This window comes from Mytilus edulis, chromosome 7 (genome assembly GCF_963676685.1).
Source record: "Mytilus edulis chromosome 7, xbMytEdul2.2, whole genome shotgun sequence".
Lineage (NCBI taxonomy): Eukaryota > Metazoa > Mollusca > Bivalvia > Mytilida > Mytilidae > Mytilus > Mytilus edulis.
In genome coordinates this window covers 90,222,979-90,245,834 of record NC_092350.1, presented here as the reverse complement: position 1 = coordinate 90,245,834, position 22,856 = coordinate 90,222,979, and the positions used below count along the sequence as shown (strand labels likewise).

Genomic DNA, 22,856 nt, shown 5'->3' with positions numbered 1-22,856 from the left:
CCCTATACATTGTCAAACGCTAAATAATAGGTAATTGTTGCAATAATTTTACATATACAAGGCCAAAAATAAAATATTGTTTGTTTCCCCTCCCCTGACCGACCCAGTAAAATCGCCGCGACTCGAAAATTTTATTGGCCATTCTTGTCCAAATTTTTTTTTTTGCTCTGTTGGTTTTTGCTGATATCTTTCCAATACTGTAGTTAACTTGCGTTGTTTATTTGTCATACCTTTCCGATGCTGTAATCAACAAGCGTTTTAAATCAAGGCAGTTTTGCATTGAAGCGTCTATATGATTCGGAATCAAGGAAAACAAACTGCCTTGCTACACTATTTGTGTTGTGTTCAAGGGTGATATTTGAAAATAAAAAATCTGAGGCATCTTTCAACACCGGATCGCACCTTAATCAATCTGCTTTGTCTTCGACTTCGAACAGGTTGGGCATAAGTCAGAAATGTTGGATATTACGTGAATTCCCTTCTTTCACCTCTTGTGTAAACAAGACCAGTTTAAATGTATTTTTATTTTTTAATTTATGGCATGAAATTAACAAAAGGGCACGTTTTACGTTATAACTGAATCAGTTGAATTTGTAAATACTTAAAGTATTCTAGGAACAACAAAACATATAAGTGAAGCCTTGTTTTTTCTAGAACTCGAAAAAACATACAAATCTTTTGTTTAGTAATTAATTGACCAAGATGCATGATCCAGGTGCAACTGAACATAACTGAATTATGTTCACTTCCATTGAAATTTGTATTCATTAAATTTTAAATTCCCAAGTCATTAACATATCTTTTTGTCATCTCATAATTGATGATCAAGGCATGGATTGGTGAACACAGGAATTGTTTTGTTGTGAGTTATGCATCAAATTAGACTTGAAATAAGCTTGATTTTTAACTAATTAAAAACTTGCTTTCATTACACATTGTTATTACATGCAGGATGTGTGCTTTCGTAGATTTCATACAATAAAATGAATAGGAACCAGATGCTCCGCAGGGCATAGCTTTATACAACCGCAGAGTTCGAACTCTGAACATTGGGGCAAGTATGGACACAACATTCAAGCTTGATACAGCTCTGAATTTGGATTGTGATTAAATAGTTGACACAACACAATAAATGTGGTCTAAGAATTTAAACTTAAAAACTTAAAAATTTCAAATTGGACATTACCTATTATGGTCCAATATCCAAAATATAAATACATGGTTAGATTCAGCATATCAAAAAACCCCAAGAATTCAATTTTTGATGAAATCAAACAAAGTTTAATTTTTGACCCTTTAGACCTCAATGTGGACCAATCTGATAACCGGGCCCAAACATCAAAAATCTAAATACATGGTTAGATTAAGCATATATCAAAGAACCCCATATAAACATTTTTTGTTGAAATCAAACAAAGTTTAATTTTGGACCGCAATTTGGACCAACTTGAAAAACAGATGATACTATATATGTTACTTCTAGAAGCTTAAGTAATCAAAACATTCTATATGTATATATGAACCAATCAAATAATAAAAACGATGTATGCATACAAACGTTTTCTGTCGAATGGAGGAGCTTTTAATGAATCGACCAGAACTGTCACTAAACAGCAATAAAAATATCAATAATCATTAAAGTGCAAATCGTTGTGTCCAGAAATATCCAAAGTACCATTTCTGTTATATAGTCTTCCCTGTCTGAAAGTTAAAAAGCCATTGGAACCAGTAGAGATTCACAAATAATATTTTTTTCAATATCGGATAAATTAATTGACTGTACAATCGCTTGCAGGTTTACTGTACTATTACTGGGGCCTTTCCTGTACAATCGCTTGTCTGACTCATCAAAGCTCATTTTCAATAAAAAATGAAGGAGATGTGATATGATTTGCAATTAAACAACTATCCATCAAATTAATTGGATGTACACATGTAAGCTCTATTAGGCGACCATACCTTATAATCGGCTATATATACATTTGTAAAAGTTCCCAACATGAACAAATATGAAACAATTCAATTCGAAACTAAAGGCCTAATTTATAAAAAAAAAAAAACAATATGACAGTCATGAACCAACGGCAACCACTGAACTACAAGCCACTGACCTGGGACAGGCACATAAAGAAGGTGACGTGATAAACATGCATGTGTGTGTACGCTCAACCTCCTAAATTGAAGTGGATGTAAGCAATTAAAGGCAACAATACGGCCTTCAATAACGAGAAAAACCCTTCCATGTAGTCGACCGATTATTAAAAGGCCCCGACATAAAAATGTGATTTTTATTCAAAACTTTACAGCGTGAATGTATATCAGCTTACAGAAAAACAAACTAGAGGCTCTCAAGAGCCTGTATCGCTCACCTGATTCTACTTGGGTTTTTGAAATCATATAAAAAATATAAAATTTGGCTAAAAGTAACAACACTTGGCCAGCACCTCATAAGGAAAGGAACATTCATGCTATGTTCAATTTCATTCAATTCAGTGTTTCTTTAGAAGTAGACTTTTGTATGCATTTCCTATAGGGTCCCATGTTAAACTAAGTCCCCTCACTGGCGGCCATCTTGGATGTTGCAATGGCGACAAAGTAACCACACTTGGTCAGTATCTCATAAAGAACATTCATGCTATGTTTGGTTTCATTCTATTCAATCGTTCTCTAAAAAAAGACATTTGTACATATTTTCCATAGGGTCCTATGTTAAACTCAGTCCCCCGCTGGCAATCATCTTGGATGATGGATCGGCTACAAAGTAACAACACTTGGTCAGCACATCATAAGGAACATTCATGCCATGTTTGGTTTCATTCCATTTGGTGGTTCTCTAAAAGAAGTCATTTTTATGCATTTCCCGTAGGGTCCTATGTTAAACTCAGTCCCCCGCTGGCAACCATCTTGGATGATGGATCGGCTACAAAGTAAGAACACTTGGTCAACACCTCATAAGGAACATTCATGACATGTTTGGTTTCATTCTAATCAGTGGTTCTCTAACAGAAGTCATGTGTATGCATTTCCCATAGGATCCAATGTTAAACTAAGTCCCCTGCTGACGGCCATCTTGGATGATGGATCGGCTACAAAGTAATATCACTTGGTCAGCACCAGATAAGGAACATTCATGCCATGTTTGGTTTCATTCAATTCAGTGGTTCTCTAAAAGAAGTCATTTGTATGCATTTCCCGTAGTGTCCTATGTTAACTTAGTCCCCCGCTGGCGGCCATCTTGGATGATGGATCGGCTACAAAGTAACAACACTTGGTAAGCACCTCATAAGGAACATTCACGCCATGTTTGGTTTCATTCCGTTCAGTGGTTCTCTTATAGAAGTCATGTGTATGCATTTCCCGTAGGGTCCTATGTTAACTAAGTCCCCCGCTGGCGGCCATTTTGGATGATGGATCGGCTACAAAGTAACAACACTTGGTCAGCACCAGATAAGGAGCATTCATGCCATGTTTGGTTTCATTCAATTCAGTGGTTCTCTAAAAGAAGTCATTTGTATGCATTTCCCGTAGGGTCCTATGTTAACTAAGTCCCCCGCTGGCGGCCATCTTGGATGATGGATCGGCTAAAAAGTAACAACACTTGGTCAGCACCTCATAAGGAACATTCACGCCATGTTTGGTTTCATTCCATTCAGTGGTTCTCTAAAAGAAGTCATTTGTATGCATTTCCCGTAGTGTCCTATGTTAACTAAGTCCCCCGCTGGCGGCCATCTATGATGATGGATCGGCTACAAAGTAACAACACTTGGTCAGCACCTCATAAGGAACATTCACGCCATGTTTGGTTTCATTCCGTTCAGTGGTTCTCTAAAAGAAGTCATGTGTATGCATTTCCCGTAGGGTCCTATGTTAACTAAGTCCCCCGCTGGCGGCCATCTTGGATGATGGATCGGCTAAAAAGTAACAACACTTGGTCAGCACCTCATAAGGAACATTCACGCCATGTTTGGTTTTATTCCATTCCGTGGTTCTCTAAAAGAAGTCATTTGTATGCATTGCCCGTAGGGTCCTATGTTAACTAAGTCCCCCGCTGGCGGCCATCTTGGATGATGGATCGGCAACAAAGTAACAACACTTGGTCAGCACCTCATAAGGAACATTCATGCCATGTTTAGTTTCATTCCATTCAGTAGTTCTCTAAAAGAAGTCATTTGTATGCATTTCCCTTAGGGTCCTATGTTAAACTAAGTCCCCCGCTGGCGGACATCTTGGATGATGGATCGGCTACAAAGTAACAACACTTGGTCAGCACCTCATAAAAAATATTCATGCCATGTTTGGTTTCATTCCATTCAGTGGTTCTCTAAAAGTAGTCATTTGTATACATTTCCCATAGGGTCCTATGTTAAACTAAGTCCGCCGCCGGTGGCCATCTTGGACAATGGATCGGCTACAAAGTAACAACACTTGGTCAGCACCTCATAAGAAACATTCATGCCATGTTTGGTTTCATTCCATTCAGTGGTTCTCTAGAAGAAGTTCAAAATGTAAAAAGTTAACGACGACGACGGACGACGGACGCAAAGTGATCAAAAAAGTCAGTTATAAATAAAAATACGGATAAACAGTTCTTTTTTCAGCTATCTTATGATCATAAACAAGCTTCTGTCATAGTTTAGTAGAAATCCTGGATAGTTTAAGAAAGTTATTAAAGTTTCAAACATTTTAGCCACAAAGTGAATATTTGTGGTTTGTGGATCGCTATGTCTCGCTTTTGCAACAAAAGTTGCAGGCTCAACAAAAATGTAATAAACTGTTATACTTTGCGAAACATGTGTATCTTCTATGTCAGTATGTGTTGGTAAACAAACACTACACATTTTTTACTATTTTAAAATATTTTTATAAAACATTACTAGAGAACTTAAAAAAGTGAACTTACGAAACAAGCAAACGAAATTAAAAGAAACAAAAATAAGTAGAAAATACACTTTTACACAGAAGTAAAAACTATAACAGACAGAAAAGCAAAATAGATACGGCAGTAATAACTATACCATAAAAAAAGAACAACATAAAATAACATAACATAAACATTTTTTATAAGTATACTAGTGTATTCAAAACGGGTCAAGGTTGAACGAACATGAATTTCTATAGATTACAATCAACTGAGTGTGGCACGTGTTGATAAAACATTAAATAACTTTCTAATTACTTAAGATATGATTATAAAACTTAAAATTATTTATTTTTAAAATGTTAACTTATTTATGCAATGTCTTTTGTGTCAATTTTATCATTCCATCAGGTATTTAATGCAATTTTTTGTTCTTAGTGCACTTAAGGGGTCTTTTGTGGTATTTCTACGGACCCCTACAAAAGAATTAAAGGACAAAACATTATTATATGGATTGTTTTTTTCGGAAAATGTTTCTTTTGGCAAATATTTGAGAAAAAATCTATACTTTTACATATTCAATACATTTTAGGTAAACACCTAGAGTTACAAATACACGACCATACATTTTTGATAGAAAAAAAATGCATTTTCAATATCGTATATCTTTTTAACTATGCTAAGTTTGCGGATTATTTTATGGATTGTTGTTTTTATTACATTTGGATTATTGGAACATACCATAGAACTTAATCTTTATAGACCGAATAGTAAAGCATACATACGTTACTTTTACAGTTTAGAGGGACAAGACGAAGAACAATTATTTATAATAGTGCAATCTGAATAAAGGAATAAATACATATTTTATATTAAATGAGTTTTTTATTCAAATGAAAGAAAGGATAAGCGCATTTATAAACAGATTTTCTAAGACATATACTTAGGTTATTTTGTTTTAATCTATGATGATCTGGAGGGGGTCCTTCATTTCTGTATTCTTTAATGTTTAGGCCGGGGTTTTTTCTATTGTTAATACTTTTTGTCTATTATTATCAATTCTTTATATTTAAGCACCTTATTATTCTCCATTCTTTATTTTTTCCCCATTTTCTCTATTATTCATATTATAGCCGATCATTCTCTATTCTGTAAAACCCCATCGACATCCTTCTCTTTCCGATGGTATGCTATTTATAGTTTTAACACTTCACGGTCTAAGATCTAGAGCAGTTTCCGAAGCTTAGTTCAAACGGAGACATGGTTCCCTGATGTGGCCTTAAGAGGATAACGAAATTAACGATATAAATTGTCTGACATATAAAATATTTGTATTTTGCGTTGATCGTTCCTGATGAAGTAAAATGCAGAAACGTGATTTGGACGTATGAAATTTATAAGATGTTGTTGTCACTCTTTTGTTAGTGTTACGTTTAAAATTTGCAATTACTTTTTTCAAAGAATAAGTACATAAATACATAAATTAACACAAGAAAAAAAAAAATAAAACCAGAAACAGTTCTTGGTGGATAATTTATTTCCACAACAAAACAAACTAACAAAACTGTATGTATATATTATTAATTCTCTAATCCCTTTAAAAAAAGACCAACAGAAATAAAAAGTCAACAAATGATTTTATGTTTAATAATTCAAAATAATATACGTTTTTTATTCTAGCATTTATAATACAATATATCATACACATGAAGGGGCGTAACTCCATATATCATTCTGACACACTAAACGGATCTTAACCCGATCTGAAAGTTTTGAACGTTACTTTTCTTGATTGGTCTTAATTTGTCCAAAACAGTCTTAACAGACTTGATTTAATGCTAGAGCCTTCCATGGTGAGTGTGTGGGTAGTGAATGATGTGTTGTTGGAGTATTATAGATGGTAGTTGTGTTGGTTAAGTATGATCAGCTGGTAGCTATATAGTTGGGTTGGTAAAGTATGGTAAAGATGGTAGTTCTGTGGGTAAAGTAAGATATGTAAGTAGGTGTGTGGGTAAAGTATGATAAAATGGTAGTTGTGCTGGTAAAGTGGGATAAGATGGTAGTTGTGTGGCTAAAGTAAGACAAGATGGTAGGTGTGTGGGTAAAGTATAATAAAATCGTAGTTGTGCTGGTAAAGTGGGATAAGATGGTAGTTGTGTGGCTAAAGTAAGACAAGATGGTAGGTGTGTGGGTAAAGTATGATAAAATCGTAGTTGTATGGTTGAAGTATGATAAGATGATATTTGTATGGGTAAAGGATGATAAAATGGTAGGTGTGCTGGTAAAGTATAATAAGATTGTAGTTGTATGGTAAAGTAAGATAGGATGGTAGTTGTGTGGGTAAAGTATTATAAGATGATAGTTGTATGGGTGAATTATGATTAGATGGTGGGTGTGTAGGTAAAGTATAATAAGATGGTAGGTGTGTTGGAAAAGTATCATAAAATGGTAGTTGTATGGGTAAAGTAAGTTAAGTTAATAGGTGTGTTGTTAAAGTATGATAAGATGATAGATGTGTCGGTAAAGTCAGATAAGATCAAAGTTGTATGGGTAAAGTATGATAAGATGGTAGTTGTGTGGGTAAGGTAAGATACGATGGTAGTTGTGTCGGTAAAGTAAGATAAGATGTTAGTTGTGTGGGTAAATTAGGATTAGATAGTAGGTGTGTGGGTAAAGTATAATATGGTTGTAGCCATGTGGGAATAGTATGATAATATGGTAAATATGTTGGTAAACTATAAGACGGTAGGTGTGTGGGTAAAGTATGATAATATGGTAGTTGTATTGGTAAAGTATGATAAGATGGTAGTCATGTGGGAATAGTATGATAAGATGGTAAGTATGTTGGTAAACTATAGACGGTAAGGTGTGTGGGTAAAGTATGATAAGATGGTAGGTGTGTGGATAAAGTATGATAAGATGGTAGTTATGTGAGTATAGTATGATAATACAGTAGGTGTGTGGGTAAAGTATCATAATATGGTAGTTATGTGGGTAAAACATGATAAGATTGAATTTGTATTGGTAAAGTATGATAAGCTGTCAAGTGTGTAGGTAAAGTATGATAAGATAGTGGGCGTAAGGGTAAAGTAAAATATTATGGTTCTTTTGCTGGTAAAGTTAGATAAGATGGTAGTTGTATGGTTAAAGTATGATAAGACAGTAGGTGTGTTGGTAAAGTAAAATAAAATGGTAGTTGTGTGGATAAAGAATAAGATGGTAGTTGTGTGAGTAAAGTATAAGATGGTAGTTGTGTGGGTAATATATAATAAGATGAAAAATGTGTCGGTAAAGTATGATGAAATGATAGTTGTGTTGAAAAAGTATGATGAGATGGTAGGAGTGTGGGTAAAGAATGTTAAGATGATAGCTGTATGGGTAAAGTATGATAAGATGGTAGGTGTGTGGGTAAAGTATGATAAGATGGTAGTTGTGAGGGTAACGTATGATAAGATGGTAGTTATGTGGGTAAAGTATAATAAGCTGTTAATTGTGTGGGTCAAGTTAGATAAGATGGACGGCATGTCGGTAAAGTAAGACAAGATGGTAGTTGTGTGGGTAAAGTATGACAAGATTGTAGGTGTGTGGGTAAAGTAATATAATATAGTAGTCGTGTAGGTAAAATATGATAAGATGGTAGGTGTTTGGATAAAGTATGCTAAGATGGTAGGTGTGTGTGTTAAGTATGATTAGATGGTAGGTGTGTGGGTAAAGTAAGATAAGATGGTAGGTGTGTGGGTAAAGTAATATAAGATGGTAGGTGTCCTGGTAAAGTAAGATAAGATGGTAGTTGTGTGGGTTAAGTATGATAAAATGGTAGTTGTGTGGATAAAATAAGATAAGATTGCAGGTGTGTGGGTAAAGTTTGATGAGATGGTAGGTGTGTGGGTAAAGTAAGATAAGATGGTAGGTGTGTGGGTAAAGTAATATAAGATGGTAGGTGTCCTGGTAAAGTATGATAAGATAGTAGGTGTATGAGTAAAGTATGATAAGATGGTAGGTGTGTTGGCAATGTATGATAAGATGGTAGTTGTGTGGGTAAAGTAAGATAAGATGGCAGGTGTGTGGGTAAAGTAAGATAAGATGGTAGTTGTGTGGTTAAAGTATGATAAGATGGTAGTTCTGTGGGTAAAGTAAGATACGTTTGTTGATATGTTGGTAAAGTATGATGATATGGTAGTCGTATGGGTAAAGTAAGATAAGATGGTAGTTGTGAGGGTAAAGTATGATAAGATAGTGGGTGTATAGGTAAAGTATAATAATATGGTACTTTTGTTGGTAAAGTAAGATAAGATGGCAGGTGTTTGGGTAAAGTATGATAATATATTTGCTGTGTGGGTAAAGTATGGTAAGATATTGGGTGTGTGGTTAAAGTATTATGGGGACGAAGTCCCCAATAACAGTAGAAAATTCAATAAAAAAAATGAAAAAAATATCGGAAAAATTTTCCAGATATTTTCATTGTACTAGCGAACTCAAAATCATTCAATTTTTTTTTGTCGCGTTTTTGAATTTCTGGATCTACGCAGAAATCTACTTCCGTTTTTGGTCTTGTTTGCATGAGACTTTGAATAAAATGTATATTTATCAGTCTAAGAAAGGAACTCAATACTAATTCATTTAAAAAAAATGTTTGTTATAAAAAAAAAAAAAAAAACGTTACCTAATGACAGCGTTTCCTTGTTTACATTGAATATGACGTCATAACGACACAACTAAATCCCTAACAATAGAACTAAAGTGGAAAGCGTTACGGTATTTCCTTTTCTCTTTTGATCGCTGGAAGGTATGTTGGAAGTGTATGCGTGGTGGAAGGTATGTTGGAAGTGTATGATTGTTTGAAGGTATGTTGGTAGTGTATGATTGGTGGAATGTATTTTAGTAGTGTATAATTGCTGAAAGGTATGTTGGTAGTGTTTGATTTGTGATAGGTTTGTTGGTACAATATAAAATGATGGAAGTTGTGTTGGTAGTGTATGATTGGTGGAAGGTATGTTGGTAGTGGAAGGTATGTTGGTAGTGTATGATTGGTGGAAGGTATGTTGGTAGTGGAAGGTATGTTGGTAGTGTATGATTGGTGGAAGGTATGTTTGTAATGTATGATTGGTGGAAGGTGTGTTTGTAATGTATGATTAGTGGAAGGTGTGTTTGTCATGTATGATTGGTGGGAGGTATGTTTGTAGTGTATGATTGGTGGGAGGTGTGTTTGTCATGTATGATTGGTGGGAGGTGTGTTTGTAGTGTATGATTGGTGGGAGGTGTGTTTGTCATGTATGATTGGTGTGAGGTGTGTTTGTAATGTATGATTGGTGGAATGTGTGTTTGTAATGTATGATTGGTGGACGGTGTGTTTGTAGTGTATGATTGGTGGAAGGTGTGGTTGTAATGTATGATTGGTGGAAGGTATGTTTGTCATGTATGATTGGTGGAAGACGTGTTTGTAATGTATGTTTGGTGGTAGATGTGTTTGTAATGTATGATTGGTGGAAGGTGTGTTTGTAATGTATGATTGGTGGAAGGTGTGTTTGTAATGTCTGATTGGTGGAAGGTGTATTTGCAATGTATGATTGGTGGAAGGTGTGTTGGTAGTGATTGCTAGGTGATCATTGTATTGACATGATTTGATTGGTTATCCCTTTGTTGACATTGTTGGAATTATGGTATATCAGTTTTGATGACTCACGTTAAAAGTTGTTAATCAAGTGACTGCACCATGTTAAATACTTTGATTAGTTGTCTGTGTTGATTGGTGATTTAAAGTGTGGTTTGTGGGTTGGTATGATTAATGTTTGTAAATCAAGTGACTACACCATGTTAAATACTTTGATTATTTGACTGTGTTGATTGGTGATTTAAAGTGTGGTTTGTGGGTTGGTATGATTAATGTTTGTAAATCAAGTAACTACACCATGTTAAATACTTTGATAATTTGTCTGTGTTGATTAATGTTTGTAATTCTAAAGACTACACCATGTTAAATACTTTGATTGTTTGTCCGTGTGTTAAGATTTGATTGGTGATTTAAAGTGTGGTCTGTTGGTTGTTCTGATTAATGTTTGTAAATCAAGTGACTACACCATGTTAAATACTTTGATTATTTGTCCGTGTGTTAAGATTTGATTGGTGATTTAAAGTGTGGTCTGTTGGTTGGTCTGATTAATGTTTGTAAATCAAGTAACTACACTATGTTAAATACTTTGAATATTTGTCTGTGTGTTAAGATTGATTGGTGATTTAAAGTGTGGTCTGTGGGTTGGTCTGATTAATGTTTGTAATTCTAGTGACTACACCATGTTAAATACTTTGATTATTTGTCCGTGTTGATTGGTGATTTAAAGTGTGGTCACCACTATTTGTCTGTGTGTTAAGATTTGATTGGTGATTTAAAGTGTGGTCTGTTGGTTGGTCTGATTAATGTTTGTAAATCAAGTGACTACACCATGTTAAATACTTTGATTATTTGTCTGTGTTGATTGGTGATTTAAAGTGTGGTCTGTGGGTTGGTCTGATTAATGTTTGTAAATCAAGTGACTACACCATATTAAATACTTTGATTATTTTTCCGTGTTGATTGGTGATTTAAAGTGTGGTCTGTGGGTTTGAATGACTAATGTTTGTAATTCTAGTGACTGCACCATGTTAAATACTTTGATTATTTGTCTGTGTTGATTGGTGATTTAAATTGTGGTCTGTTGGTTGGTCTGATTAATGTTTGTAAATCAAGTGACTACACCATGTAAAATACTTTGAGTATGTGTCTGTGTGTTAAGATTTGATTGGTGATTTGAAGTGTGGTCTGTGGGTTGGTATGATTAATGTTTGTAATTCAAGTGACTACACCATGTTAAATACTTTTATTATTTGACCGTGTTGATTGGTAATTTTAAGTGTGGTCTTTTGGTTGGTATGGTTATTGTTTGTAGTTCTAGTGACTACACCATGTTAAATACTTTGATTATTTATCTGTGTTGATTTGTGATTTAAAGCGTAGTCTGTGGGTTGATCTGATTAATGTTTGTTATTCTAGTGACTACACCATGTTAAATACTTTGATTATTTGTCCATGTTGATTGGTGATTTAAAGTGTGGTCACCATTATTTGTCGGTGTGTTAAGATATGATTGGTGATTTAAAGTGTGGTCTGATGGTTGGTCTGATTAATGTTTGTAAATCAAGTGACTACACCATGTTCAATACTTTGATTATTTGTCAGTGTGTTAAGATTTGATTGGTGATTTAAAGTGTGGTCTGTTGGTTGGTATGATTAAGGTTTGTATATCAAAAGACTACACCATCTTAAATACTTTGATTATTTGTCTGTGTGGTAAGATTTGATTGGCGATTTAAAGCGTGGTCTGCGGGTTGGAGTGATTAATATTGTAAATCAAGAGACTACACCATGTTAAATACTTTGATTATTTGTCCGTGTTGATTGGTGATTTAAAATGTGGTCACCATTATTTGTCTGTGTGTTAAGATTTGATTGGTGATTTAAAATGTGGTCTGTTGGTTGGTCTGATTAATGTTTGTAAATCAAGTGACTACACCATGTTAAATACTTTGATTATATGTCTGTGTTGATTGGTGATTTAAAGTGTGGTCTGTGGGTTGGTCTGATTAATGTTTGTAATTCTAGTGACTGCACCATGTTAAATGCTTTGATTATTTGTCTGTGTGTTAAGATTTGATTGGTGATTTAAAGTGTGGTCTGTTGGTTGGTCTGATTAATGTTTGTAATTCTAGTGACAACACCATGTTAAATACTTTGATTATTTGTCTGTGTTGATTGGTGATTTAAAATGTGGTATGTGGGTTGGTCTGATTAATGTTTGTAAATCAAGTGACTACACCATGTTAAATACTTTGATGATTTGTCCGTGTTGATTGGTGATTTAAAGTGTGGTCTGTGGGTTGGTTTGATTAATGTTTGTAAATCAAGTGACTACACCATGTTAAATACTTTGATTATTTGTCCGTGTTGATTGGTGATTTAAAGTGTGGTGTGTTGGTTGGTATGATTAATGTTTGTACTTCTAGTGACTACACCATTTTAAATACTTTGATTATTTGTCTGTGTTGATGGGTGATTTAAAGTGAAGTATGTGGGTTGGTCTGATTTATGGTTGTAATTCTAGTGACTGCAACATGTCAACTACTTTGATTATTTGTCTGTGTTGATTGGTGATTTAAAGTGTGGTCTGTGGGTTGGTAAGATTAATGTTTGTAATTCTAGTGACTGCACAATGTTAAATACTTTATTTGTCTGTGTTGATTGGTGATTTAAAGTGTTGTGTGTTGGTTGGTCTGATTAATGTTTGTAATTCTAGGGACTACACCATGTTAAATACTTTGATTATTTATCTCTGTGTAAAGATTTGATTGGTAATATAAAGTGTGGTCTGTGGGTTGGTTTGATTAATGTTTGTAAATCAAGTGACTACACCATGTTAAATACTTTGATTATTTGTTTGTGTTGATTGGTGATTTAAAGTGTGGTCTGTAGGTTGGTTTGATTAATGTTCGTAAATCAAGTGACTACACCATGTTAAATACTTTGATTATTTGTCTGTGTTGATTGGTGATTTAAAGTGTGGTCTGTGGGTTGGTTTGATTAATGTTTGTAAATCTAGTGACTACACCATGTTAAATACTTTGATTATTTGTCCGTGTTGATTGGTGATTTAAAGTGTGGTCTGTGGGTTGGTTTGATTAATGTTTGTAAATTAAGTGACTACACCATGTTAAATACTTTGATTATTTTTCTGTGTGTTAAGATTTGATTGGTGATTTACAGTGTGGTCTGTTGGTTGGTATGATTAATGTTTGTAAATCAAGAGACTACACCATGTTAAATATTTTGATTATTTGTCTGTGTGTTAAGATTTGATTGGTGATTTAAATTGTGGTCTGTGGGTTGGTGTGATTAATATTTGTAATTCTAGTGACTACACCATGTTAAATACTTTGATTATTTGTCCGTGTTGATTGGTGATTTAAAGTGAGGTCTGTTGGTTTGCACTGATTATTTGTCCGTGTTGATTGGTGATTTAAAGTGTGGTCCGTTGGTTGGTCTGATTAATGTTTGTAATTCTAGTGGCTACACCATGTTAAATACTTTGATTATTTGTCCGTGTTGATAGGTTATTTAAAGTATGGTCTGTGGCTTGGTCTGATTAATGTTTGTAAATCAAGTGACAACACCATGTTAAATACTTTGATTATTAAAATTTTGTCCATGTGTTAAGATTTGATTGATGATTTAAAGTGTGGTCTGTGGGTTGGTCTGATTAATGTTTGTAAATCAAGTGCCTACACCATGTTAAATACTTTGATTATTTGTCCGTGTTGATTGGTGATTTGAAGTGTGGTCTGTCGGTTGGTCTGATTAATGTTTGTAATTCTAGTGACTGCACCATGTTAAATACTTTTGATTATTTGTCTGTCAGTTAAGATTTGATTGGTGATTTGAAGTGTGGTCTGTGGGTTGGTATGATTAATGTTTGTGATTCAAGTGACTACACCATGTTAAATACTTTATTTGTCCGTGTTGATTGGTGATTTAAAGTGTGGTCTGTTGGTTGGTATGATTAATGTTTGTAATTCTAGTGACTGCACAATGTTAAATACTTTATTTGTCTGTGTTGATTGGTGATTTAAAGTGTGGTGTGTTGGTTGGTCTGATTAATGTTTGTAATTCTAGGGACTACACCATGTCAAATACTTTGATTATTTATCTCTGTGTAAATATTTGATTGGTGATATAAAGTGTGGTATGTGGGTTGGTTTGAGTAATGTTTGTAAATCAAGTGACTGAATCATGTTAAATATTTTGATTATTTGTCCGTGTTGATTGGTGATTTAAAGTGTGGTCTGTGGGTTGGTTTGATTAATGTTCGTAAATCAAGTGACTACACAATGTTAAATACTTTGATTATTTTTCTGTGTGTTAAGATTTGATTGGTGATTTACAGTGTGGTCTGTTGGTTGGTATGATTAATGTTTGTAAATCAAGAGACTACACCATGTTAAATATTTTGAGTATCTGTCTGTGTGTTAAGATTTGATTGGTGATTTAAAGTGTGGTCTGTGGGTTGGTGTGATTAATGTTTGTAATTCTAGTGACTCCACCATGTTAAATACTTTGATTATTTGTCCGTGTTGATTGGTGATTTAAAGTGCGGTCTGTTGGTTGGTCTGATTATTTGTCCGTGTTGATTGGTGATTTAAAGTGTGGTCTGTGGGTTCGTCTGATTAATGTTAGGAATTCTAGTGACTACACCATGTTAAATACTTGATTATTTGTCCGTGTTGATTGGTGATTTAAAGTGTGGTCCGTTGGTTGGTCTGATTAATGTTTGTAATTCTAGTGGCTACACCATGTTAAATACTTTGATTATTTGTCCGTGTCGATGGGTTATTTAAAGTATGGTCTGTAGGTTGGTCTGATTAATGTTTGTAAATCAAGTGACTACACCATGTTAAATACTTTGATTATTAAAATTTTGTCCATGTGTTAAGATTTGATTGATGACTTAAAGTGTGGTCTGTGTGTTGGTCTGATTAATGTTTGTAAATCAAGTGACTACACCATGTTAAATACTTTGATTATTTGTCCGTGTTGATTGGTGATTTGAAGTGTGGTCTGTGGGTTGGTCTGATTAATGTTTGTAATTCTAGTGACTGCACCATGTTAAATACTTTTGATTTTTTGTCTATCAGGTAAGATTTGATTGGTGATTTGAAGTGTGGTCTGTGGGTTGGTCTGATTAATGTTTGTAAATCAAGTGACTACACCATGTTAAATACTTTGATTATTTGTCCGTGTTGATTGGTGATTTGAAGTGTGGTCTGTGGGTTGGTCTGATTAATGTTTGTAATTCAAGTGACTACACCATGTTAAATACTTTATTTGTCCGTGTTGATTGGTGATTTAAAGTGTGGTCTGTTGGTTGGTATGATTAATGTTTGTAAATCAAGTGACTACACCATGTAAAATACTTTGATGATTTGTCCGTGTTGATTGGTGATTTAAAGTGTAGTCTGTGGGTTGGTCTGATTAATGTTTGTAATTCTAGTGACTGTAACATGTCAACTACTTTGACTATTTGTCTGTGTTGATTGGTGATTTAAAGTGTGGTCTGTGGGTTGGTATGATTAATGTTTGTAATTCTAGTGACTGCACCATGTTAAATACTTTATTTGCCTGTGTTGATTTGTGATTTAAAGTGTGGTGTGTTGGTTGGTCTGATTAATGTTTGTAATTCTAGTGACTACCTCATTTTAACTACTTTGATTATATATCTGTGTGTTAAAATTTGATTGGTGATATAAAGTGTGGTCTGTGGGTTGGTTTGATTAATGTTTGTAAATCAAGTGACTACATTATGTTAAATACTTTGAATATTTGTCCGTGTTGATTGGTGATTTAAAGTGTGGTCTGTGGGTTGATTTGATTAATGTTTGTAAATCAAGTGACTACACCATGTTAAATACTTTGATTATTTGTCTCTGTGTTAATATTTGATTGGTGATTTAAAGTGTGGTCTGTGGGTTGGTGTGATTAATGTTTGTAAATCAAGAGACTACACCATGTTAAATACTTTGATTATTTTCCGTGTTGATTGGTATTTTGAAGTGTGGTCTGTGGATTGGTCAAATTAATGTTTGTAATTCTAGTGACTGCACCATCTTAAATACTTTTAATTATTTGTCTGTCAGTTAAGATTTGATTGGTGATTTTAAGTGTGGTCTGTGGGTTGGTATGATTAATGTTTGTAATTCAAGTGACTACACCATGTTAAATACTTTATTTGTCCGTGTTGATTGTTTACTTAAAGTGTGGTCTGTTGGTTGGTATGATTAATGTTTGTAATTCTAGTGACTACACCATGTTAAATACTTTGATTATTTGTCTGTGTTGATTGGTGATTTAAAATGTGGTATGTGGGTTGGTCTGAATAATGTTTGTAAATCAAGTGACTACACCATGTAAAATACTTTGATGATTTGTCCGTGTTGATTGGTGATTTAAAGTGTAGTCTGTGGGTTGGTCTGATTAATGTTTGTAATACGAGTGACTGTAACATGTCAACTACTTTGACTATTTGTCTGTGTTGATTGGTGATTTAAAGTGTGGTCTGTGGGTTGGTATGATTAATGTTTGTAATTCTAGTGACTGCACCATGTCAAATACTGTATTTGCCTGTGTTGATTTGTGATTTAAAGTGTGGTGTGTTTGTTGGTCTGATTAATGTTTGTAACTATAGTGACTACACCATTTTAACTACTTTGATTATTTATCTGTGTGTTAAAATTTGATTGGTGATATAAAGTGTGGTCTGTGGGTTGGTTTGATTAATGTTTGTAAATCAAGTGACTACATTATGTTAAATACTTTGAATATTTGTCCGTGTTGATTGGTAATTTAAAGTGTGGTCTGTGGGTTGATTTGATTAATGTTTGTAAATCAAGTGACTACACCATGTTAAATACTTTGATTATTTGTCTGTGTGTTAAGATTTGATAGGTGATTTAAAGTGTGGTCTGTGGGTTGGTGTGATTAATGTTTGTAAATCAAGAGACTACACCATGTTAAATACTTTAATTATTTGTCCGTGTTGATTGCTGATTTAAAGTAAGGTCTGTGGGTTCGTCTGATTAATGTTTGTAATTCTAGTGACTACACCATGTTAAGTACTTTGATTATTTGTCCGTGTTGATTGGTGATTTAAAGAGTGGTCTGTGGGTTGGTCTGATAAATGTTCGTAAATCAAGTGACTACACCATGTTAAATACTTTGATTATTTGTCCATGTGTTAAGATTTGATTGATGATTTAAAGTGTGGTCTGTGGGTTGGTATGATTAATGTTTGTAATTCTAGTGACTACACCATGTTAAATACTTTGATTATTTGTCTGTGTTGATTGGTGATTTAAAGTGTGGTCTGTGGGTTGGTCTGATTAATGTTTGTAATTCTAGTGACTGCACCATGTTAAATACTTTTGATTATTTGTCTGTCAGTTAAGATTTGATTGGTGATTGAAAGTGTGGTGGGTGGGTTGGTCTGATTAATGTTTGTAATTCTAGTGACTACACCATGTTAAATACTTTGATTATTTGTCCGTGTTGATTGGTGATTTAAAGTGTGGTCTGTGGGTTGGTCTGATTGATGTTTGTAAATCAAGTGACTACACCATTTTAAATACTTTGATTATTTGTTTATGTGTTAACATTTGATTGATGATTTAAAGTGTGGTCTGTGGGTTGGTCTGATTAATGTTTGTAATTCTAGTGCTGCACCATGTTAAATACTTTTGATTATGTGTCTGTCAGTTCAGATTTGATTGGTGATTTAAAGTGTGGTCTGTGGGTTGGTCTGATTAATGTTTGTAATTCTACTGACTACACCATGTTAAATACTTTGATTATTTGTCCGTGTTAATTGGTGATTTAAAGTGTGGTCTGTGAGTTGTTCTGATTAATTTTTGTAAATCAAGTGACTACACCATGTTAAATACTTTGATTATTTGTCTGTGTGTTAAGAATTGATTGGTGATTTTAATAGTGGTCTGTTGGCTGGTTTGATTAATGTTTGTAAATCAAGTGACTACACCATGTTAAATACTTTGATTATTTGTCCGTGTTGATTGGGGATTTAAAATGTGGTATGTGGGTTGGTCTGATTAATGTTTGTAAATCAAGTGACTACACCATGTTAAATACTGTGATTATTTTTCCGTGTTGATTGGTGATTCAAAGTGTGGTATGTGGGTTGGTCTGATTAATGTTTGTAAATCAAGTGACTACACCATGTTAAATACTTTGATTATTTGTCTATGTGTTAAGTTTATTTGTCTATGTGTTAAGATTATTTGTCTATGTGTTAAGATTTGATTGATGATTTAAAGTGTTTTCTGTGGGTTGTTGTGATTAATGTTTGTAATTCTAGTGACTACACCATGTTAAATACTATGATTATTTGTCCGTTTTGTTTGGTGATTTAAAGTGTGGTATGTGGGTTGGTCTGATTATTTTTTGTAAATCAAGTGACTGTACCATGTTAAATACTTTAATTTTTTGTCCGTTTTGATTGGTGATTTTAAGTGTGGTATGTGGGTTGGTATGATTAATGTTCGTAATTCAAGTGACTACACCATGTTAAATACTTTGATTATTTGTCCATGTTGATTGGTTATTTAAAGTGTGGTCTGTGGGTTGTTATGATTAATGTTTGTAAATCAAATGACTACACCATGTTAAATACTTTGATTATTTGTCTGTGTGTTAATATTTGATTGGTGATTTAAAGTGTGGTCTGTTGGTTGGTATGATTAATGTTTGTAAATCAAGTGACTACACCATGTTAAATACTTTGATTATTTGTCCGTGTGTTCAGATTTGATAGGTGATTTAAAGTGTGGTCTGTTGGTTGGTATGATTAATGTTTGTAAATCAAGTGACTACACCATGTTTAATACTTTGATTATTTGTCCGTGTGTTAAGATTTGATTGGTGATTTAAAGTGTGGTCTGTGGGTTGGTTTGATTAATGTTTGTAAATCAAGTGACTACACCATGTTAAATACTTTGATTTTTTGTTAGTGTTGTTTGGTGATTTAGAGTTTGGTTTTTGGGTTGGTATGATTAATGTTTGTAATTCTAGTGACTGCATAATGTTAAATACTTTGTTCACACAATATCAAGTAAAATTTTTATATATCAATTTAAAATGTATACATTTTTCGTTAATAAAGATAGTGAATAAGGATAAAAATGAATGTTACCCATTTTGTTTTCAACCAAGGACTGCATCCTTGATCTATTAAGCATTTTGTTACATCAATATGTCCGTTCCCAGCAGCAAGATGTAAAGCTGTCCGTCCAGTCTATAACAATATAAAATATAAACATGTTAATGGTGTGTGATAACAAATCAAGAGAGGAGTCAAACAATGTATCACAATATAACATCGGAGAAAAAAATATCCAATAATACTTGTGTATAAACTAATAAATGGTAGATTAAGATTATAAACTAAATATATATTTTCTGATGCAGTTCTTCAAAACAGGTAAAAATAATAGCAAACCCTATTTTATATAAGTCTAACAAGTATTTGTTGTCCATTTTACATGTCTGATTAGCAATATGATTTTATGTTGATTCTGTCATGTCTGTAGAATAATCAAAGTTGAAAAAAAAAAATTCAAGAAACATTGAAACAATTTATATTTTCTGATTCAGTGCAAAGAGATAAGAAAAATTATACCCCACTTTATATAATTCTGTCAAATATTAGGTCTCCATTAAACCCGTCTGATTAACAATGATTAAGTAGAATGATCAAAGTTGAAAAAAAAAAAAATTTCAAGAAACATAAAAACGAGTTATATTTTCTGATTCAGTACAAAGAGACAAGAAAAATAAGACCCAACTTTATATAATTCTGTCAAGTATTTGTTATTTTTTAAAAAGATGTTTTACATTAGATTTGTAGAATTAACATTATCTGACTTAAGATGTTAACACAACTTGTTCTTATCAACTTATCATTAAAATAAAATGTAAACAAAATATTTTTTTTTATCAGGAAACAAAATAAAACCTTTACTATCTGATTCAGTTCTGTGTTACGAACAAACTGAGAATCCACTTTATATAATTTTAACAAATATTTGTTGTTCAATAAACCTGTCTGATTAACAACATGATTTTGTGTAGATTCTGTATAAAATGGTGTTTTGTCAGAGTAAGGTGATTATATCTATCATTACCCGGTCTGTGACTTCTAACTGACTGCCGTGACTGACGAGGTACATCACTACCTCCAGGTGTCCTCTCATAGCCGCCTCCATTATTGGTGTCGTTCCCCACTGTAATATCAACATATAACAGACATCAAAACTTGTGTCATAAACTGGACAATGTTGTGTAATAAATATAAACAAAATATATATCACATGAATCTGTGGTCAAAACTGAATAAAATGACCAGTCACACTTGTATTTATATTCTACATAAACAACAAATAAACAACATGTTTTATTGTGAGATGTCAGAACTTCCATCAGAACTGTCAGGTTAAAAAAAAACTTTTTTCAAGAAACATAAACAATATTAATATCAATGGACTCAGCTGGACAAGACAATTAAAATGAGGCCCCACTTTATATAATTCTAACAAATATTTGTTGTCCATTGAATTTGGCAGATTAACAATGATTAAGTAGAATGATCAACAACATGATTTTGTTTAGAATCAGTATAAAAATCAAAGTTAAAAAAAAACTTTTTTCAAGAAACATTAAAACGAGTTATATTTTCTGATTCAGTACAAATAGACAAGAAAAATAAGACCCCACTTTATATAATTCTGTCAAGTATTTGTTATTTTTTAAAAGATGCTTTACATAAGATCTGTAGAATTAACATTATCTGACTTAAGATGTTAACACAACTTGTTCTCCTCAACTTTTCATTAAAATCAGATGTAAATAAAATAATTTTTGTCAAGAAACAAAATAAAACCTTTGCTGTCTGATTCAGTTCTGTGTTACGAATAAAATGAGACCCCACTTAATATAATTCTAACAAATATTTGTTGTTGTTTATTAAATCTGTCTGATTAACAATGATGATCAAAGTTTAAAAAAAAATATAATTTCAATAAAAATAAAAACAAATTATATTTTCTGATTCAGTTCTGTGTTACGAATAAAATGAGACCCCACTTTATATAATTCTAACAAATATTTGTTGTCCATTAAAACTGTCTCATTAACAACATGATTTTGTGTAGATTTTGTATAAAGTTGTGTTTGGTCAGAGTAAGGTGATTAAATCTATCATTACCTTGGTGTCTGTGGCCTCTAATCGACTGCCCTGACTGACGAGGTACATCAGTACCTCCAGGTGTCCCCTACGAGCCGCCCTCATTAATGGTGTCGTTCCTCTCTGTAATATCAACATATAACAGACATCAAAACTTGTGTCATAAACTGGACAATGTTGTGTAATAAATATAAACAAAATATATATCACATGAATCAGTGGTCAAAACTGAATAAAATGACCAGTCACACTTGTATTTATATTCTACATAAACAACAAATAAACAACATGTTTTATTGTGAGATGTCAGAACTTCCATTAGAACTGTCAGGTTAAAAAAAAAAAACTTTTTTCAAGAAACATAAACAATATTTATATCAATGGACTCAGTTGGACAAGACAATTAAAATGAGACCCCACTTTGTATAATTCTAACAAATATTTGTTGTCCATTAAATCTGTCTGATTTACAATGATTCAGTAGAAAGTAAAAACACAAAAATACTGAACTCCGAGGAAAATTCAAAAAGGAAAATCAAAAATCAAAAGGCAAAATCAAAAGTCCAAACACATCAAACGAATGGATAACAGCTGTCATATTCCTGACTTGGTACAGGCATTTTCTAATGTAGAAAATGGTCGATTGAACCTGGTTTTATAGCTAGCTAAACCTCTCACTTGTATGACAGTCGCATCAAATTCCATTACATTGTCAACGATGCATGAACAAAACAAACATACTCAAAGAGTAAAAATGTCAAAAATAGGGGTACAATAGTCAATATTGTGTTATCATCTTAATATCACTACATAAACAACAAATGTAACAAAGTAGCACAAAAAGGCATATATCAAATTTAACATTCTCATTTTGCTTTTCTTATACGGCTGAATTTATCTATGAAAAGTCTACCCATAAATGAAAGAAGGTTTTCATTACTGGTGTAAAATTGCGCGTTTGAAATTCGCACAGGTAGACATAAAAATAATTTTGTCGTATGACGGCATACATAAATGCAGACTCACGTAAAGTAGATATAACAAAAAACAGACTTACAGTAAAAATAATAAATAAAATAATGGTGTGGTAGAATGATCAAAGTTAAAAAAAAAAAACTTTTTTTCAAGAAACATTAAAACGAGTTATATTTTCTGATTCAGTACGA

The 22,856-nt window shown here is 33.1% G+C and overlaps 1 protein-coding gene across 1 annotated transcript in view; it reads right to left on the bottom strand.

The window, feature by feature from the left end:
* Nucleotides 1-21,828, bottom strand: part of LOC139483490 (uncharacterized) — a 59,017-nt gene extending 37,189 nt beyond the window's left edge. Inside the window, exons 1-3 of the mRNA XM_071267511.1 lie at nt 21,712-21,828; nt 20,633-20,731; nt 19,642-19,743 (exon numbers count right to left, since the gene is read on the bottom strand). Of these exons, the coding sequence (XP_071123612.1) occupies nt 19,642-19,743; nt 20,633-20,731; nt 21,712-21,828 (318 nt within the window). The remainder of the gene's footprint in view (nt 1-19,641; nt 19,744-20,632; nt 20,732-21,711) is intronic.
* Between the last annotated feature and the right edge of the window lie 1,028 nt (nt 21,829-22,856).